General features: G+C 34.9%; 2 protein-coding genes across 2 annotated transcripts in view; both read left to right on the forward strand.

Moving 5' to 3' along the window:
* LOC128700627 (uncharacterized) overlaps positions 1-10136 on the forward strand; it is a 34945-nt gene extending 24809 nt beyond the window's left edge. The window contains exon 2 of the mRNA XM_070096977.1: positions 4407-10136. Coding sequence (XP_069953078.1) covers positions 4407-7340 — 2934 coding nt within the window. The 3' untranslated portion in view covers positions 7341-10136. The remainder of the gene's footprint in view (positions 1-4406) is intronic.
* A 158-nt stretch (positions 10137-10294) lies between these two features.
* On the forward strand, positions 10295-17525 carry LOC138854368 (uncharacterized). The gene is made up of 2 exons (XM_070096993.1): positions 10295-12748; positions 14734-17525. Exon 2 carries the CDS (start codon positions 15186-15188, stop codon positions 17496-17498), a length of 2313 nt encoding a protein of 770 aa, XP_069953094.1. The 5' UTR covers positions 10295-12748; positions 14734-15185; the 3' UTR covers positions 17499-17525.
* The last annotated feature ends 463 nt before the right edge of the window (positions 17526-17988 follow it).

Genomic DNA, 17988 nt, shown 5'->3' on the forward strand with positions numbered 1-17988 from the left:
TTTTCTGATAAAACCCCCAAAATTTACAGGGGATTAAGCTTTTAAACCCTTTCGATTTAGGTTTAAGGGAAAAGGGGAACTTTTTTGGGGCTGAACTTTAATTATCTAAACATTTTAAAGGTTTAGGAAGACCTTTGGGATCTTAATTTTATTCATTTTTTAAAACCCTGCATAGTGTATTATATAGATAAAAAAAATTATTGATAATTTTTTATAAAATCTGAAGGGCATTAAACCCGAATTTTTATTTTTCAAAAAATGTTACAAAGGGTTTTTAATTGGAACATTGCTTCAAGTTATACCCGAACTAGTCTCCAATTGATGCTTCAGTTATACCTGAACTAGTCTCACAATTGATCTTGGTTTTACCTGACCTAGTGTCACAGTTGATCTTCCCGTTATACCTGAACTTGTTCTGGTTGATCTTCAATTATACCTGAACTAAAAATCACAATTATCTTCGAATACCCGAAATAATTTTCAAATTTATAAATTTAATTTATACTAATTTTTTCACAATTGATCTTCAATTATACCAAACTAGTCTCCCGGGGGAATTATACCGGTGTCCACCCGAACAGTTTCCCCCAACAATTGATCTTCAATTTTTCCAACCCAGTGTTTACGAAATTTATCTTTTGTTTTCTTCAGACGGTAAAGCGGGTTTATCTTCCGGGTTTTCCTGAACTGGTACGGGTTTATTCTTGGGTTTTCAGACTGGTGTCCTTGTGCTTTTTTTTCCCGAACTTATGTCGGGTTGATCCTGGTTTCCAAAAAATAATGCACGGGTTTATGCTTCCAGTTTACCTGAAATGGGGGGTACGATTGAAAGCTTCAGTTTTTCACAGTTAGTGTTTAACCGTTTATTGGGTTCCGTTAATTTCCCTGAACTAGTCTCCGGGTTTATGGGTTGGGATCGACCCCAGTGTCCGGTTTATGCTTCAGTTTCCGAAAAGTGTCACGGGGATGCTTCCCGTTTATACCCGAACTAGGTTCCCCCGTTGTCCCTTTAATTATCCTGAAATTTAGTTCTGATTGATCCGGGTTTTAAACCCGAACTAGTGTCACAATTGATCTTCAGTTTACCTGAAACTTAAATGTCAAGGGTTTATGCTTAGTTTTTTGATGCTTCAGTTATACCTGACCTAGTGTCACAGTTGATGCTTCAGTTATACCTGAACTAGTCTCACAGTTGATGCTTCAGTTATACCTGAACTAGTCTCACAGTTGATGCTTCAGTTATACCTGAACTAGTGTCACAGTTGATGCTTCAGTTATACCTGAACTAGTGTCACAGTTGATGCTTCAGTTATACCTGAACTAGTGTCACAGTTGATGCTTCAGTTATACCTGAACTAGTCTCACAGTTGATGCTTCAGTTATACCTGAACTAGTCTCACAGTTGATGCTTCAGTTATACCTGAACTAGTCTCACAGCCGATGTTTAAAATTTGTTAAGTATGTGATTATCATTTTCCATAGAGGTTGTGTCCTCCTTGCTTGCCAGCAATCACTGAAGGTTATTACTGGTAGCCGAAGTTTTGACGTGTTGTCTGGTTGTCGACAAGTAACAGAACAATTATTAGTAATTATTTTGGTGAGTGAATGAAAAGTCATTGGGGAATATTTACAGCTTATAAATTTATCTTTAAGTACTGTATATTTTATTGTTCATTGAGTATCAGTGCTAAATATTTTTAGTTAATTATTATAGTACTAATTTATGTGCTTCACTATGAATAACACTCCACAAAACATTGCATTGGATGACCATATTGCATTTCACAATACAGTATGTCACTATCACAGTGTACTGCACCATCACAGTAGCTTATTATTTAGTGACGTCATTTCCTATGGCAGAATCATCAGTGATTACTTACCACCATGACTGTCTCCATGACTCTCCATGACTGCTCGATCCTCGGTCTTGACAGTTTCTGACTAACTTTCTTCCTAGCCTGACATTCTAGCCATGTTACTGATGGCGACTCATAACATTAGCATCTACTTTCAGAAAATTATATGGAAGTGATATCGTTTAGTACTGTAAGTAGAATATATTTGGTACTACACTGTTTGCTGGAATCCAAATTAGTGTGCTGCACTCGGAAGGAAGGGTGGTACTCGGCTTTATCCGTTCTATACCTGTAAGGTTCCAGTATCCCTGAACAACATAAGGTCAAATCTCTTTCTGTCTTCTGTTTGATTGTCGAATGTCCTGGAAGTCTCGCATAACCTTTCGCCTGAACCTACATAAAGCTTTAGCCTATTTTTCTTGAGGGCTGATAGACACACCCTTCTTCGCTTATATTCAGCACTGATCTTATCAAACTAGATTACAGAAACCAATTATATTACTCAGCTTCACCCATGCTACTCTAAATTTGATCCTATTCATCGTAAAGGTTTACGGTTGTCTCGGTTATTTTCAATCTTTCCCCACAGAGTGTGTATACCAACGCAGACGCCGTTTTTACAGTATCGCCTTGATACCCAGTGTATGGTAATTTTGTTCGCTTTCACGACCCTTCTGTGCATACAACAGTTACGAATATTGATAAGAATAATTATTTAATCTTCGCCTCTACTGCACCCCTTTCTTATCCGTATTCTAACTCTAATGGCATCCCTTAGTTTACCTCCCTCCTCTCTTTACGTTCACCCTGCAGCTTCCCTACCTCCTTGGGAAGTTCCAAAGATTCATCTTTTGTTCCTCCCTTATTCCATACCCAAAAGCTTACTTGTTCACTACAACCTTACCTTCACTTTTTCTTGTACACTTTCAGTCTCACTTTCATACATAGTATAGCAGTGTACACTAATGGTTTTCAATTTCTAGACTGTGTCGAGTATACTACTTTTTTATCCAATAACAATAATCAAAGAACATTTACTAACGTTAGCCAGTATTTTCGCTGCAGAGCTACACGAAATTCTCGTTATCATACATTTTGTGACCATGTCCACCCGTTCATTCATTGTTTTTTGGCACCCAAAGTGGGTTACAATCTATCCAGTAAATCGACTTCCCTCACCCCTTTGTCCTTCACATAAAACGTTGGTTATGTCGCATTTTTAGTAAACACAAGTCTTTTGTTTTTGCTGGATCCCTGGACACGTTGATGTTCAGAGCAATGACCGAGCAGACACACAAACCCTGTGATATTGCCGGCAGCCTCTATCAATGAGGAGCCTCAAATGCTTGGTAGAACTAAGTGTACACTTCCAAAGGTTTTAATGCAAGCATTTTATATAATCTAAGCATAACATACGACAGAAGTTTTGGGATATGTTAGATAGGTTAGAAATGGAAGTATCTGGTGCACATGACTGACATATATGAAATACGTACTCTAACCCATACGGCTGTGAAGTTACCACAACTGTTTTTATTTTTTTAGCTTATCGTACTCAGTAAGGTTTTTAACCAGAGAAATTCTTGACTAGATAAGTTCTTAAGTAGAGAAATTCTTAAGTACAGAAATCCTTAAGTACAGAAATTCTTAAGTAGAGAAATTCTTAAGTAGAGAAATTCTTAAGTAGAGAAATTCTTAAGTAGAGAAATTCTTAAGTAGAGAAATTCTTAAGGAGAGAAATTCTTAAGTAGAGAAATTCTTAAGTAGAGAAATTCTTAAGTACAGAAATTCTTAAGTAGAGAAATTCGTAGCTAGAGAATTTCTCTTTATTAATAAAGATTTTGTTTTCAGCCTACTGTAATAGGCTCCAGTGTTTGTCTCCAACATTATTTTTTGAACAATCCGTGTATATAGATTTTTTCCTTTTAAGTTAGCCAAGGTTATGTTACATTAACTTATAAAAATATCTATTTAATCATAAAAAAAAAGTCATGGCACATCTGGCAGCGAGGTGTGTGTGTGTGTGTGCAAACCCAAGGAACGTCCAACTCTGCACGCGTCTCGTACACGATGAAGATGGGTTGTTAGAGGATATAGTATACACTATTAGGTTATTTAAACAAAAATATATAATTATTATTAAGCATAAGAAACATATATTTACTTCGAAAATTACCAATAAGAACCTGTAATTACATATAAATTAGTCTGGTAATTATAAAAAAGATAATTAATTACTCTACATATACGCACTGTTAGGTAAAGTGAAACAAATGTAACTAATGTGTTATTTTATCAAGCCATAGCGGCTTGATAAAGCTCCTGGAGAGCGAAACGTTGCCACAATAAAACGTCACATTAGTTGCACTTGTGTCCTTTTACTTAACATATTGTCGGTAATTCTACCAACGTTATTATAAAATACACATTGCTTATTATATTATCTGGCTTGAAAGTAGAGCAATTTTCATATCTCTTTCCAAATTCCTGAAAATAAATTTCTATTAAAATAGATATCAAGCTAAAAGATAATTATAACTGCATTAGAGGAATTTTTTTTATAGACACCCTGAACGAGAGGAGGCATCTATACATCAGGATCATGTTGAGCTGGGATGGATATATGATAGAGCTCAGCAGAAGTACTTTCACTGTGAAGACGCAAATATGATCAAGGCTCGGATGTGTTCTCCTGAATTCAAATTTGAAATCTGGGATCAGGATTTTATTCAATGGGCACTGGAGAACTCACGTGTTTTTGATGGCGCAGGATGGGTACAACAATACGAAACAAAGACTGGTTATGTATATCTAGTAAAGGGAAATAAAGTGATTGAGATGACAGGTGACATTGCACCTCATTATCACGAGTATATTGTCACTTCTCTTAATTTTAAGTGTTATGTTGATATGTTAATCCATTTTCCACATAAGCTAGAACAGAATTTGTTGTCTGACTTGGTAAATTATCTGTATTCTGTGGTTAATGGTGATAACATAAGTTTAATTCCTGAAGAATTATGTAAAGAAGGTGAAGCTTATATCTATCCTCCAGGAAATAAAAGTAAGAACTTCAAATTTATTAAATATGCTTTACAAGAATTTTTACGTCTTTTGACAGAGTCTGAAGTCAGTAAACATCCATATTCCACATATGTAATAAAACCTACTGTATCTATTAATACTTATGCTTCTGCTGTTAAGAATACTAAGAAGGAAATAAAAAACATCAATAAAACAAGCATTCCAAAAACACATCAAAGTGTAGTTAAGAGTTATGACACACTTAGCACACCAGAAGAAGAAAACTCTGATTTTGGAAGCACTAGTAAAGAGCGTTGCAGTCACTGTGAAAATGATTTACAGAAAAACGTTGGAAATTCACAAATGACAGCTGAGAGTCAACTGATGGAATTCTCCCAACAAAGTAAATATATTAATCCAAACAAAAAAAGCGAGAAGTCAGGTAATGAAAACAGTGTAAGTGGTTATAATCTGCGCTCCAAATGTGGATCATCAAAGCGCATGAGCAATTTCCAAGCGCTGAAACAAGTTTTCGAAGGCTCTAAAGACCCTAGCACTGAGCAAGCAGCTTCTTACGATTCTTGTGTTATGTCAGTAAATGAGCCTCTCTTAAACAACAGTGAAAACCTTAATAAACCTAACATCAAAACCAAGAATTCTCATAGCTACCCTTTGGTTAAATCTGCGGAAGATGAAGTTACGCATCAAATCCGGGAAACAAGCAACGCAGAAAGTGACAAAGAAAGGGCAAAAGTGTCAGAAGATGCAATTATGTCAAAATCTGTAGGCGACAAGGTTACTAACCTTTCTCAAGAAATACACAAATCTGAAAGTGGCAAAGCAGAGGCAAAAGTCTCTCATGTTTCAAACATGTGCAATGCACCATTTAAAAGTTATGAAGTAAGCCAGAAAAAAGATGAAGAGGATTTTGGTCTTACTGCAGGCTATCTCAAGCCTGTCAAGGAAGCCTTTAATGAATGTGGAATGATGAGGAAATATTATGGTGTTCATTCAGAGATGAAAGAGAAAACCATAATTCTTCTTGGAGCTTCAGGGAGTGGAAAGACAACACTGGTAAATTTTATTGCTAACTATTTTAAAGGTGTTAAAAGTGCTGATGGTGAATTGGTACATGTTGTCAGAAACACTAATGATGTGAGGTCATACACAACATCAGTTACAGCTTATACATTTTGTTCTAGCGAGCACGAGAGTCCCATTACTGTAATAGACACTCCGGGGTTAAATGACTCTTCAGGGGCTGAAGTACGAGATCATGTCCAGTCACTTAAAACCTTCTTAGCAAATGCTGCTTCACAAAATTTGGAGATACATGGCATTGGTTTTGTAGCACAAGCTCATTTGGTACGTTTAACGTCATCAGAACGCCTCGTCATGGATTATGTTTCCACACTTTTTGGTGAAGGAATTGAAGACCACTTCTTCACATTTATTACATTTGCAGACAATCTTGAGATGCCACCAGTTGTAGAGGCCATAAAAAATTATGGTGTGAAGTGTAATATATTTTTGAAGTTTAACAATTCTTCTCTCAGTAATAACAAAACCGATGAAATTGATGACTTGGACAGAGTTTACTGGAGAATTGGGAGTAAAAGTTGGAGAAAATGTATGAAATCCCTGCAAAACCTTCCTGCTCTATCAGTCAATATTATAAAATCATTGCAGAGTGAGGTGTATGCATCAACTGTGATTGACTCTGCTGAGAGGGCACTAAGAACTGAAATAAAAACCTTTATTGGTTATATGAAAAGACAAAACTTCATGACAAAAGAGGGAATTCACGTATGTGAAAAAGTTTGGGAGTTAGCAGCAATTGTTCACCATTTCAGATCTACTCATTTATCTGACTCTAACAATGTTGAAGACATTTTAGCGCATTTTGCTGAAGAAGTTTGCAAAGATAATGGAATTGCTCATTATTATTGCATGAAGCTTCTTTCTCTTGCTCCATCAAGAATTTTATTAAATACTGGAATTGGAATCATACAGAGCACTGCAACTATATACAGAGAGGCTTCAGAATCACTGAATAAACGAAGGACACCTTCAAGTATAGCTCTAGAATATTTATACTGTCACAAATGCGATAAACATCATGAGTTGAGGAGAACAGAAACCACTACAAAAAGTAAATGGTCACTGCGTACGCCAAATGCAGCAGTTATTACTTATAAGTGTACTGAATGCGAATGTGATGCGGATATACATGGCGAAAAGCCATTTGGTGAAGATCCTCCCGAAGAATATTTGATTTCTAATAATGATAACTTAAACACATTACTTGAGCACACAGGAGAATGCATCACTAAGGTAATAAAAGATTTTTCCACTTCAGAATATTTGCTAGATAAAGATTATTATCTGAATGTAATCAATGAAGTCACAGGTCAGCAATATGGTGAGCTTATTCACGACCTTCTACAGTTCCATTAGTATGAATGTTACTAAGTATTTGAGTAAGAATAGAGCTGATTAAACTGCAATCAACTGATGATTGAAATGTAATCAATTATTGTTAAAAAATGGTTATAATTTTGACTATAATTTTTAAAGGGGTGGACCGGTAAGCCAGAGGAAGGCCTCGGTCAGATGACCATAAGCGGGTCATCAGCAGCTAAGACCCGAGTCAGGAAACACCTGCTCTGTTTCCTGACAAACCTAACCTGACCTTTAATCAATTAGAATATTATTTTTAATTTGAAAGAGAAGAGGCATGTTCCTCATGTCCCATAGTTTAATAAATAACTAACTCCTCTTGGATCCCACAAGAATATCGTATCACATTACTTGTCAAGATTTATATTTTTGTCTTTGTATTGTTTTTAAGTAGTTTGAGTTTATAACCTCTCGTTCTTCCATGAGACTTTAAGTAGGTCAGACAATTAAAAGTATACAATGGTCTTTATATACAAAAGTTTGAGGAACAGTACGTTTTTGTAATGCCTTTCTCAATGCATAATTCGTATTTTCTGCTCAATACTGAAAAATATATTGACGTATTCATTTTTGTTTATTTGCTAACGTTTGCCAATGCATTATCAGTAATGTTAACTAACATAAAGAAGGCATTTTAGTAAATTATATTACTGGCTGTAATTTAATAAGACTCAATATTGTTATTAAAAAGAATGCAAAAGCCTCAGTTTCTCAGAACAATAGTGATTTAAGATGTGTAGACAATCTTTAAATCACCTGGTGACTAATTGTTGATGCTCTGCTAGTGTCTGACCTGCTAACTTACAAAGTTAAGATTCTGAGTATAAAATTTTGTGGAGGGAGATGAAAGAAAAGTTGATCAATCAGGTGAGCAGAATTTACCCTGCATAGTTCAGTACCAATAAATAAATCTTCAAGTTTCTTTTTTTTTAGTTATATTACTTTGCACATTCAGTGTTGCCTGTTTTCATATATTATGCTTTACAATACCAGTGTTTTCAGCTTTTTTTCATAATTCTAGTTTTTGAAAATCCAGTTATTTACATATTTATTTTATCTCCATTTTTAAGGAGAGGACACTGTACCTTTCATGAGTTCCGAGAGTTTTCTACTCTGTACTAGCCACATATTATAATTTTGGTCTAATATAGTATAATGAGAATTGTTTACAGAACTTAAAGTAGTTGAAAGCTTTTTTGAAGTTTCTCAGCATTTAATACATGTATTATGTACAATGGAACCTAGGTAATCGAACTTAATTCGTTCCAGGAGGCTGTTCGAGTACCGAACGAATTTTTCCCATAAGGAATAATGTAAATTTGATTAATCCGTTTCAGACCTCCCAAAATACACTTACAGCGAATTTGCGGTGTATTATCGTATGGTATTTATGATTGTATTCTCGTTTTTTTTATCTCATTTGATAAATGAAAGATATGTTACAGAAAAAGAGATAATTTTGAATGGTTTACAGACTAAAAGTAGCGGAAATTTTCGATTTTTGCTGATGTTCAAGAGTAAACAAATCACGTCACACGTCCAATACACGTTAACTGGTGGGTCTAATATGCTTTCACAAATGCGCTGATATTATTTATACCATTTTTCAATAATGCATTAGTCTGTATAACAGTAAATCTTCTATTTTTTGTGTGAATAAAAATTCAAAATGGAAAGTAAGCCTAATATAAGAGGGGCCCGAAGTGGGAGGAGCTATAGGAGGGAGAGGGAGGGGCCAGCAGAAGGAGCATTCAGTATCTGATGAGCCATCTTGGTAGCTGGATACTAGCAGTTGCGTGAATCCAGTGTACTGTAATTATGCTAATATTAGTAATTAAGGTTATCTATCTTTTACATGTATTACAACTTGATATCAGAAACACGATAGATCACCTAGAAACACAATAAAGATGCCGAAATTAATAAAAGGCATATTACATGGAGTGGCAGAGGTGTTTACATCAGGGCAAACACACTCTAACCAATTTTCTTTTTGGTTGACTGTTATCACTAATCTTCTTACCGAACAAAGTGTTCGAGTACCGAGTTATTCGAGAACGGAGTTGTTCGAGTACCGAGGTTCCCCTGTAGTCTGAAGTCTCCAAGAAGCCTATGTCTACTTCTACCCAGAAAAAATCTGACAAAAATTCACAACTTTTGTTAGAACTAAACTGAATACTTCCGTAAGGTTTCAGTATAGTGTTCTTACCTAAAGAAATTTGAATAAGTAAGTAAGTAAGTAAGTTTATTCAGGTATACACAAATACAGTTACATAGAATTATCATACATAGCAGCATATGTGTAGAGAACCTAGGATAACCCAAAAAAGTCAGACAGAGTGACTTACTTCCATTGGGGTCCTTTAGATATGAGATATGTATGAGATATACAACACAATGTAGTTCCAGGACTGAGAAATATGAGTTATGTAAAAAAATGAGAGCTATGGAAATGCACTTAAAATGGTGTTTCTGAAGACAGGAATGCAACACGAGACATGTCAGCCACAAACAGTATATGCTTATAAAATAATATAAATAGGTAAACAGCCAGTAGATACACTGAAACCAGTATGAGAAAAAAAAGGTTAGAATTTCAATTTAAAAGAATAACAATGAAGACAACAAGGTACTTCTCCACTACATTTGCATGGTAACTTAGAAATTAGACATATGTACACTACTTGGGTACCTTTATCGTGGAAATGTTTCGCCACACAGTGGCTTCATCAGTCCAGTACAAAGAATAGTGAAGATCAAAAGGAGATTGAGGTAATCAGTCCCTCAGCATGTAGTCGATGCTGTATTCTTATCAAGATTGATAGACTTATTACATCAGCTCCAGTCTGAGGGACTGATTACCTCATACTGATTCTGATCTTCGTTCTTCTTTGTATTGGACTGATGAAGCCACTGTGTGGCAAAATGTTTCCATAATAAATATACCCAATGTTGCACATGTGTCTCGTCGGTTCTCTGAACCATTTATCTACATTCCTAGATAGGTTTACGATACAGATATTTGTTGAGACGCCAAGAGTGTTCCTGTGGATCACTCGCCTTCACCCGTCCTGTCCTAACATACTCACATAAGAGTGTACTTCCTGAGTGATTCAACTCCTGCCTCACAATATTTTTTTTACACTCTCCTTCTGACACTCTTTTGTTGCCCTTTGCACTTTCATCCCACCTTCACTCCAGATGAACGCACTCTTTCTAATGACTTCTCTTGCTCTATTCTGCTGGTAGATGGTATGGGAATACCGACATATTGTAGTTGATGAAAACAGTAGTAGTTTCCAATTACTGTTTGTTTCTTTATTAGTTGCTCGATTAACTCTCCCTTTACTTCCTTTTTTTCTGCATTATGCTATGTTCATAGTACTTATTAATCTCAGACATAATATCACCACCTCTAACTTTCTTGCTACACACTCCTATACACAAAAATCAGCATTGCTTCTCTGATACACTCCTAATCTTGCATTAACATTTTTTTCCAGACTAATTCATCTTGACTTATCTCATCTGTTCATTGGGTTATTCTATCCTTCATAGACCTAACAGGTGATACATCAGCTTCCAAGTATCTGAATACATTTATATCTTCCACATTTCTTCCTTCCATCATGACCTCTAATCCTCCATTCCTATACAATACTTATTATCATCACTTTCCTGTTCTCTACTTTTACTTTCAACTTATGTAAACAGACTTCCAGTCTATTATACCAGTGTTTGAACAAGATGACAAATTGCTGATAATAGTGAATGAGACACGCTTTGCTTGTTCTGGAAAGTGTGTTTTCTTTACTGTACCAGAGTCTACAGTTTGTCTTAGTCTTCCCCAACAGCATTTTGTCATTTGCAAACTAAATTTGTGACAACTTCCACTCGCAAGTCGTTACATTAACTTTTAGGACCACGCCTTTCCCAAATTAATATGTATTAATTTGTCTTTAAAATGAGGGTTCAGTATGAACAAAATTCTATTCATTTAACTAGAAATTGATGATTGAAAGTATTTAAGCTCACGGAAGTACTGTATTATCAAGTCGTGTACACCAGAATCACTATTTCTAGATTTTTGTTTCCTGATTGAAGGTGTATGGTCTATATATTTGTGTGTTGTATCCTGCTGCTGATGTACCATAGTGTATTTGATAGTGCATCATGTTAGAATGTTATACAGTACTGGTAAGTTGAGCAAGATAAGTGCGACAATACTTTTTTATTAAACGAAATTGGATACATCAACAGTATACTGCAACAGTTAAGGCACTTAAGTGTCGCACTTTTGTCTTGCTCATCAATATTTCCTACCGTATTACTAATACAGAACCAAGGCTTAGTAACAGATATTTTATTAGTGATACACCATTATTCGTAATTAAAGGCTTGTGAGTGCCTTCAGTCATGTAAAATGTATCACAAAACCTTCCATAGTTTCTTCATAGCCTGATTTTCTTTTAATTTTCTTAGGCTGAAGTTCAACGAACTCAGATTTTCTTGACATTTTTCATGCAAATAAACATTACATTTATAATTTCAAAATCTGAATTGTGAAAGCTGATAAGAGTTCCACAATGTTTAATATTTTTGTATTGATTTCATAATTTACTCCTATCTTCATGTCAATATAATAACCCAAGTTATTTATATTTTACTACACTGTTATATTGAGTGTGTAATAGATACCTGATAGGAAGCATTACAAATAACAAGAGGAAAAGAAAGATATTTTAAAGTAATGTATGTTGAGTAGCGTTGACTTGGCATACCAAGAGTTGTTTCACACATATTGTATCTTGATTTATGTAAGTTATGCAAAATAGATATTTACAAATTGCAGATACTATTATACATGTAACGAGAATAAATGTGAAATTATAGAGTATCCACATTTATTTATAACCTTAATTAAATATTACTAATTTAATTTAGGATGAAAGTTCAGTGACTTTTGACAAATATAAATAAATAAGTTTAGCAAGTAAGTTTATTTAGGCACAGATACACATGATCATCATACATATTAACATATGTGTAAATTAGGATAACCAAAAAGTCAGACAAATTGACTTATTTCCATTGGAGTCCTTGTAAATATTTGAATGATCATCAATAACATATCTAAATAACACGTCACCATATAAAGGTGAAAAATGCATGTTCACATGTATAACTCAGCAGTCTGACGTGGAGTTTTGCTACTCGCTACTCGAGGTTCTAACTCCTTCCCTGGTTTCAGAAGGATTAGCTATTTTTTGGAAAGCACCGAACCTGTAAGGATCATATAGTGCCTGAGGAACAGTAGGTAATCAGATTCGAACTAGCAAATGAGAGAGTAGCTCCAGTACCTTGAATCAAGAATTCACCACCAGCATCGAGGCACCTCTGCGAAGGTATGACAGACGAAGTGCTTTTGTTGATAATGAAAAGTTTTATCAGTTTTTCAGGAGGAAGTGTTTGTTAGTGAAGTTCTTCCAGGATGTGTACTCACCTATATTTCGTTGCAGAGGGTCGATTCACAGCTTCTGTGTGGCTTCACCTGTAGACTGTGTCACTCTTGTGTTAAATCAGGAACATTCATTTTGAACTTGGTCGTGAACAACGATGAACGTTAGGTTTGTTAATATGTTAAAAAGTTTCTTGTAGCCAAGCTGACCTGCTTGATAATGGCATCCAGGTTTTCGGCTATAATATCCTGACATTTTGTAACTCATTTGTCCCTCATTATATAAAGGCACCGAAACCGAGTGGTCAACTAAGAATAACGATGGCCTGAAGCACACGGTCCCTCGGCAACCAGAAAAATTGACATAAACTGAGAAAAGAAATCCATATGCCACTCTATATAACCTGGATGAGCTGGAGGCATGACGAGGTTAAATATACCTCCTGAAGATGTTGATGAACCTAAAATTAATGTCTTCTTGTTACCGAGGCCAGAAGAAGATGCAATTTTGGCTTAAATAGCAACGCTCTTCTTGTCGAATAAGGCAAGCGAAAATTTGAATATGCAATAATTTCGCAAAAGTCATTCTGAACCTAAAGAGAAAAATATATTTCATTGTATTTGTTTATTATTAAATTATAGTAAACTTATCTAAAATATATTTAGGTCAATTAGGTTAAATAAAATTGTGCTTGTTATAATAATGTTAGGTAAGTTTTCTAAGGTTCTTTTGGTACAAAATTATTAATCTTTACATTAAAATAAATGAAAAGAAATATATCTTTATACGTATAAGAGAAAATTTTAGAAAGGACTTAATTTTAAATGAGTTCTGCTAACTGACTAGTTTTACCTATTCGGCACGACATATATATATATATATATATATATATATATATATATATATATATATATATATATATATATATATATATATATATATATATATATATATATATATATATATATATATACTATACACACACAAACACACGTTAAGTTCCCTCTAGTGCATTCCTATTCTGTTAATTTTTATCCATTTTTCATTCTTATCTGTTTTCGTCTATTTTTTTTCACTCTGTTTGTGTTTAGTGAGAGCAGTTTTTATTGTTTTTTACGATCTGTCAATTTACACTAGCTGTAGTAACCTATAGGCATGACCTACATACAACAGTAAGATTTTTCCACTGGTATCTCCGCCTCTTGTTTCAGTCCGCCTGACTGCAGTATATAAGTAACTTCTGCTCGCATATACTGTACATTTCTCAGAGCGATGGACTAAACACATTATTGACTCCAGGCTGAAGGACTGGTTACCTCATATGACATGTCGCTGCATGGTACAAAAGCTAATTTTCATCTTTCATTTCCAAAACTATCAAACTGAGTGATGCAAAATACCATTCTTATATACAAGCAAATGGTATATATTAAAAGTAGATGAATGGCTCAGAGAACCGACAAGTTGATAAAGTAGACACGTGCAACACTTGGGTATCTTTATTGAGGAAACGTTTCGCCACAGAGTGGCTTCATCAGTCCATACAAAGGAGAACGTTGAAGAACTGGAGGAGTTTGAGGTAATCAGTCCCTCAGCCTTGAGTCGATGTGGTCACTCTATCAATCTCGAAAAGAATACAGCATATGTGCATAGAAGTAGCTTATATACCATAGACAGGAGAGGTGCAGCAGTCGTTGGTGGATACCACTCCGTGTGCTGCACCTCTCCTGCCTATGGTATATAAGCTACTTCTACGCACATATGCTGTTTCCTCAATAAAGACACCCAAGTGTTGCACATGTGTCTAATTTATCACATATTAAAAGTATATGACTGCCATTAGGAAATCCACTATTAATTCTAACATTTACTGGTTAAGGAATTTCTATGCAAACACTGGCATGTAATGATTTTTTACCTTTTCCTTATAGAGAACCAGACCTTGAAGAAGTTTGTGCTTGAGAGAAGGAAGTGCTTCCTGGGGTGGACACAGTCAACCAAGCCATAAATTCTTCCGTAGTGACAGTGAATTTGCGAGTACACCTAACATTTGCTGTTAATATGCTATTAATCCTTCGAGTGGTAAAAGCCTAGAACATTTTAACTAGTTAAACTGGAAGAAAGTCTTGGTCAGAGTCAGTGGATGCAACGATGTTTTTGTTAGAGGAGCAAAAATTAAGGAAATAAGAGGATTTATCACTGAAGTATATAATTCACCACATACTGTTGTTGCAGTAAATCATAAATCTTTTGCTGTTATGGTCATGCATTTTACATAACAATTAGAGGATGCCATGAGGAAAATCGAAATATATCTGAAAAAAATTCTTTTCGAAAATTCTGATTGTTATGAAACAGTTTTATTTGTGCATATGTACTGTTTATGAAGACATTATTCAGGTGGTATCAAGAAGTAGGAAGTCAGGGAATGTGCAATTTTCTTTGGGTTACATTTTTAAAAATTCTTGTGACTCTGAATTTCCTTTTACAGTTTTCCTTCAGAAACCAAATCTTTTGGGATTACACGATTAAAAAAATCGTCGAAAAGCTGAAAATAATGTGGACGAAAAAAGTAGAGAGTGGTAGAGAGTGGGTGAAGCATCACACAGATGCTACATCCAGCGAGGACAATAATTACACTAGACCTCAACCAGCTGAGGTTCATTCATACCCCATAAGATCTCAAAGACAAGACACTCAGTTTATAAGGTATGCGAAGTGCAATGATTCAACTATGGAAATGAAGATGATGACTTCGGAAAATAATGATAATAATAGTTCGGTTAGTTCATTATACACTGCTGAAGTGCAAGAGTGTTCGTCGACACTCAGTAATGTAGGAGCTAGTTACTCCATAGGATTCGAAGGTCTAAATTATGGAAATGATGACAGAGATGAATATGCCCCAGGTTTAGAAACTAGAGAAACCATTTATACAACTGTAGGCAAGCTAATTAGTGACGATTTTCATGATCAGCAGAATCAAGAGAAATTAAAAGATAAATGTAAAAATACTCGTGGCATTGAATCAGAGGAAAACGTTGGACTTTATGATGAAAAGACAAGACCTGTTACCCAACCTCCTTTGTCTATTAAAGAAGAACAGTGTAATCAACAGAATGTGTCAGGCAGTTCCATGGAATTGGAGGAAAACCTGCAAATATCTGCCAACGACAATCAGGAAGGTCAGTTTGCCAGACAAAATACCGGAAAGAAAACTTTGAAACTTAGTATCTTAAATCCAGTCAAATCACAAAAGGATCCATCTGGTTTGGTAAGAAAATATTATGGAGTTTACAACTCTAAATTAAAAGAAAAAGTATTAATTCTTTTTGGAGCTTCAGGCAGTGGGAAAACCACATTAGTAAACTTTATTGGCAGTTACTTCCATGGTGCCGAAACTGCAGAAGATGCAATAATGTGTGCAGACTTAGGCTCAAGTAAGGTACGATCAACTACAACAATAATTACTGCATATACATTTTGCAATGATAAGAATGAAACTCCTATTACTGTTATTGACACTCCAGGGCTAAGTGACTCCTCGAGGACACAAGGAGACGGTAATATCCAGTTACTTAAAACATTCCTAGAAAATGTAGCTTCAAATGATATTGAAATCCATGCCATTGGTTTTGTAGCTCCAGCTCAGTTGGTACGTTTATCCTCATCAGAACAACTTATCTTTGATTATGTCAAATCATTGTTTGGTCAAAGTGTTGTAGATCATTTGATTACTTTAGTTACTGCTGCTGACACTACAAAGAATCCTCCAGTTGTTGAAGCTATGAAAAACTGTAATATAAAATGTAAAAACTTGTTTAAGTTCAATAATTCTACTTTTGGAAACACAACAGAAGAATATGATGAGTTTGCTAAGGCATATTGGAGGAAAGGACGTAGGCGCTGGGAAAAATGCAGGGAACTCCTTTTGGAACTTCCACCTCTGTCAGTTAATACTTTTAAAGCATCGCAGAGTAAAGTTTATGGTGCAAATGTCATTGAATCTGCAGCAAATGATCTCAAAGATAAATTGAAGACGTTCATATGCTATTATAAAAATTTGAAATATTTGACTAAAGAATCATTTATAATTTGTGAACAAGTTTGGGAGTCAGCAGCAGCTTTTAATCACTTGAGATGTACTCAAGAGTCAGGAGTTTCTGATGTGGAAACAGTTATGGTGTCAGTTGCTAAAGAAATGTGCAAGGAAAATAACTTCAGCTCTGCTGATTGTATAGAGTTACTTTTTCTAGGAAGATCAAAGGGTCTTCTTGGAGCAGGAATTGGAGTCATCCGTAGTATGGGACCACTTTATGAGAAGGCTAAAAGATCTCAAAAACCGAAGGAAAATCCAAAGAAAATGCCAAGTATTCTTCATTGTACTCAGTGTAATGCAGAACATAAGATAAAGAGAGAGGAGAAAAGCTCTAAAGAAATTACTTATAAATGTACGAAATGTAAATGTGAAGGGAAGTCACATGTTAGTGCATCTGAAGGAAAGTCAAAGCCTTCATTTCATGTTTCCTCAGAATTAATACTAAAAACCACCAGAACTTCTCTAGCTAAACTTTTAAAAGAAAAATCTCCTCGAGAATGCACAATAAATGAAGATACATATTTAAACCATATTAACATTGCTCTAGATTCCAAATTTCAAAACTTTATTGATGCTCTTGTAAATTATGATAAATAGTTTGGAATCTGACTAGCAATCAGTAAATTACTTTCATTGTTCCTACAGAACCGAGGAATTTACACGTCATGACACTTTTTCTGGGAGTTTATATTTTAAGCATAATATCTCATGAAAAATATGTTAATTTACTTTAGTTTTTCCTGTACATGAACGATATATAATACCGACAAGATGAAGAAATAGACACATATGCAACATCTGGGTATCTTTATTGTAGACGTTTCGCCATCCAGTGGCTTTATCAATACAGTACTAGGACCTAATGTGAAGTATGTAGGGCTATGTACAAAAGATGAGGTAATCAGTCCCTCAGCCTTGGAGTTGGCTAGGAGCACCATAGTCTCCAATATATCCTAGTGTTTCCTCACATGTCTTTTTAAACCAATTTGTCGGTTTCAGTTATATATATATATATATATATATATATATATATATATATATATATATATATATATATATATCTATATAACCAAAAAAACCACTCTGA

The sequence above is a fragment of the Cherax quadricarinatus genome, chromosome 56 (genome assembly GCF_038502225.1).
Source record: "Cherax quadricarinatus isolate ZL_2023a chromosome 56, ASM3850222v1, whole genome shotgun sequence".
NCBI classification, from domain to species: domain Eukaryota; kingdom Metazoa; phylum Arthropoda; class Malacostraca; order Decapoda; family Parastacidae; genus Cherax; species Cherax quadricarinatus.

What these genes read in the sequence shown, in the direction of transcription:
- LOC138854368 (XM_070096993.1), top strand. Translation starts at nt 15,186, where the DNA reads ATGAAGACATTATTCAGGTGGTATCAAGAAGTAGGAAGTCAGGGAATG.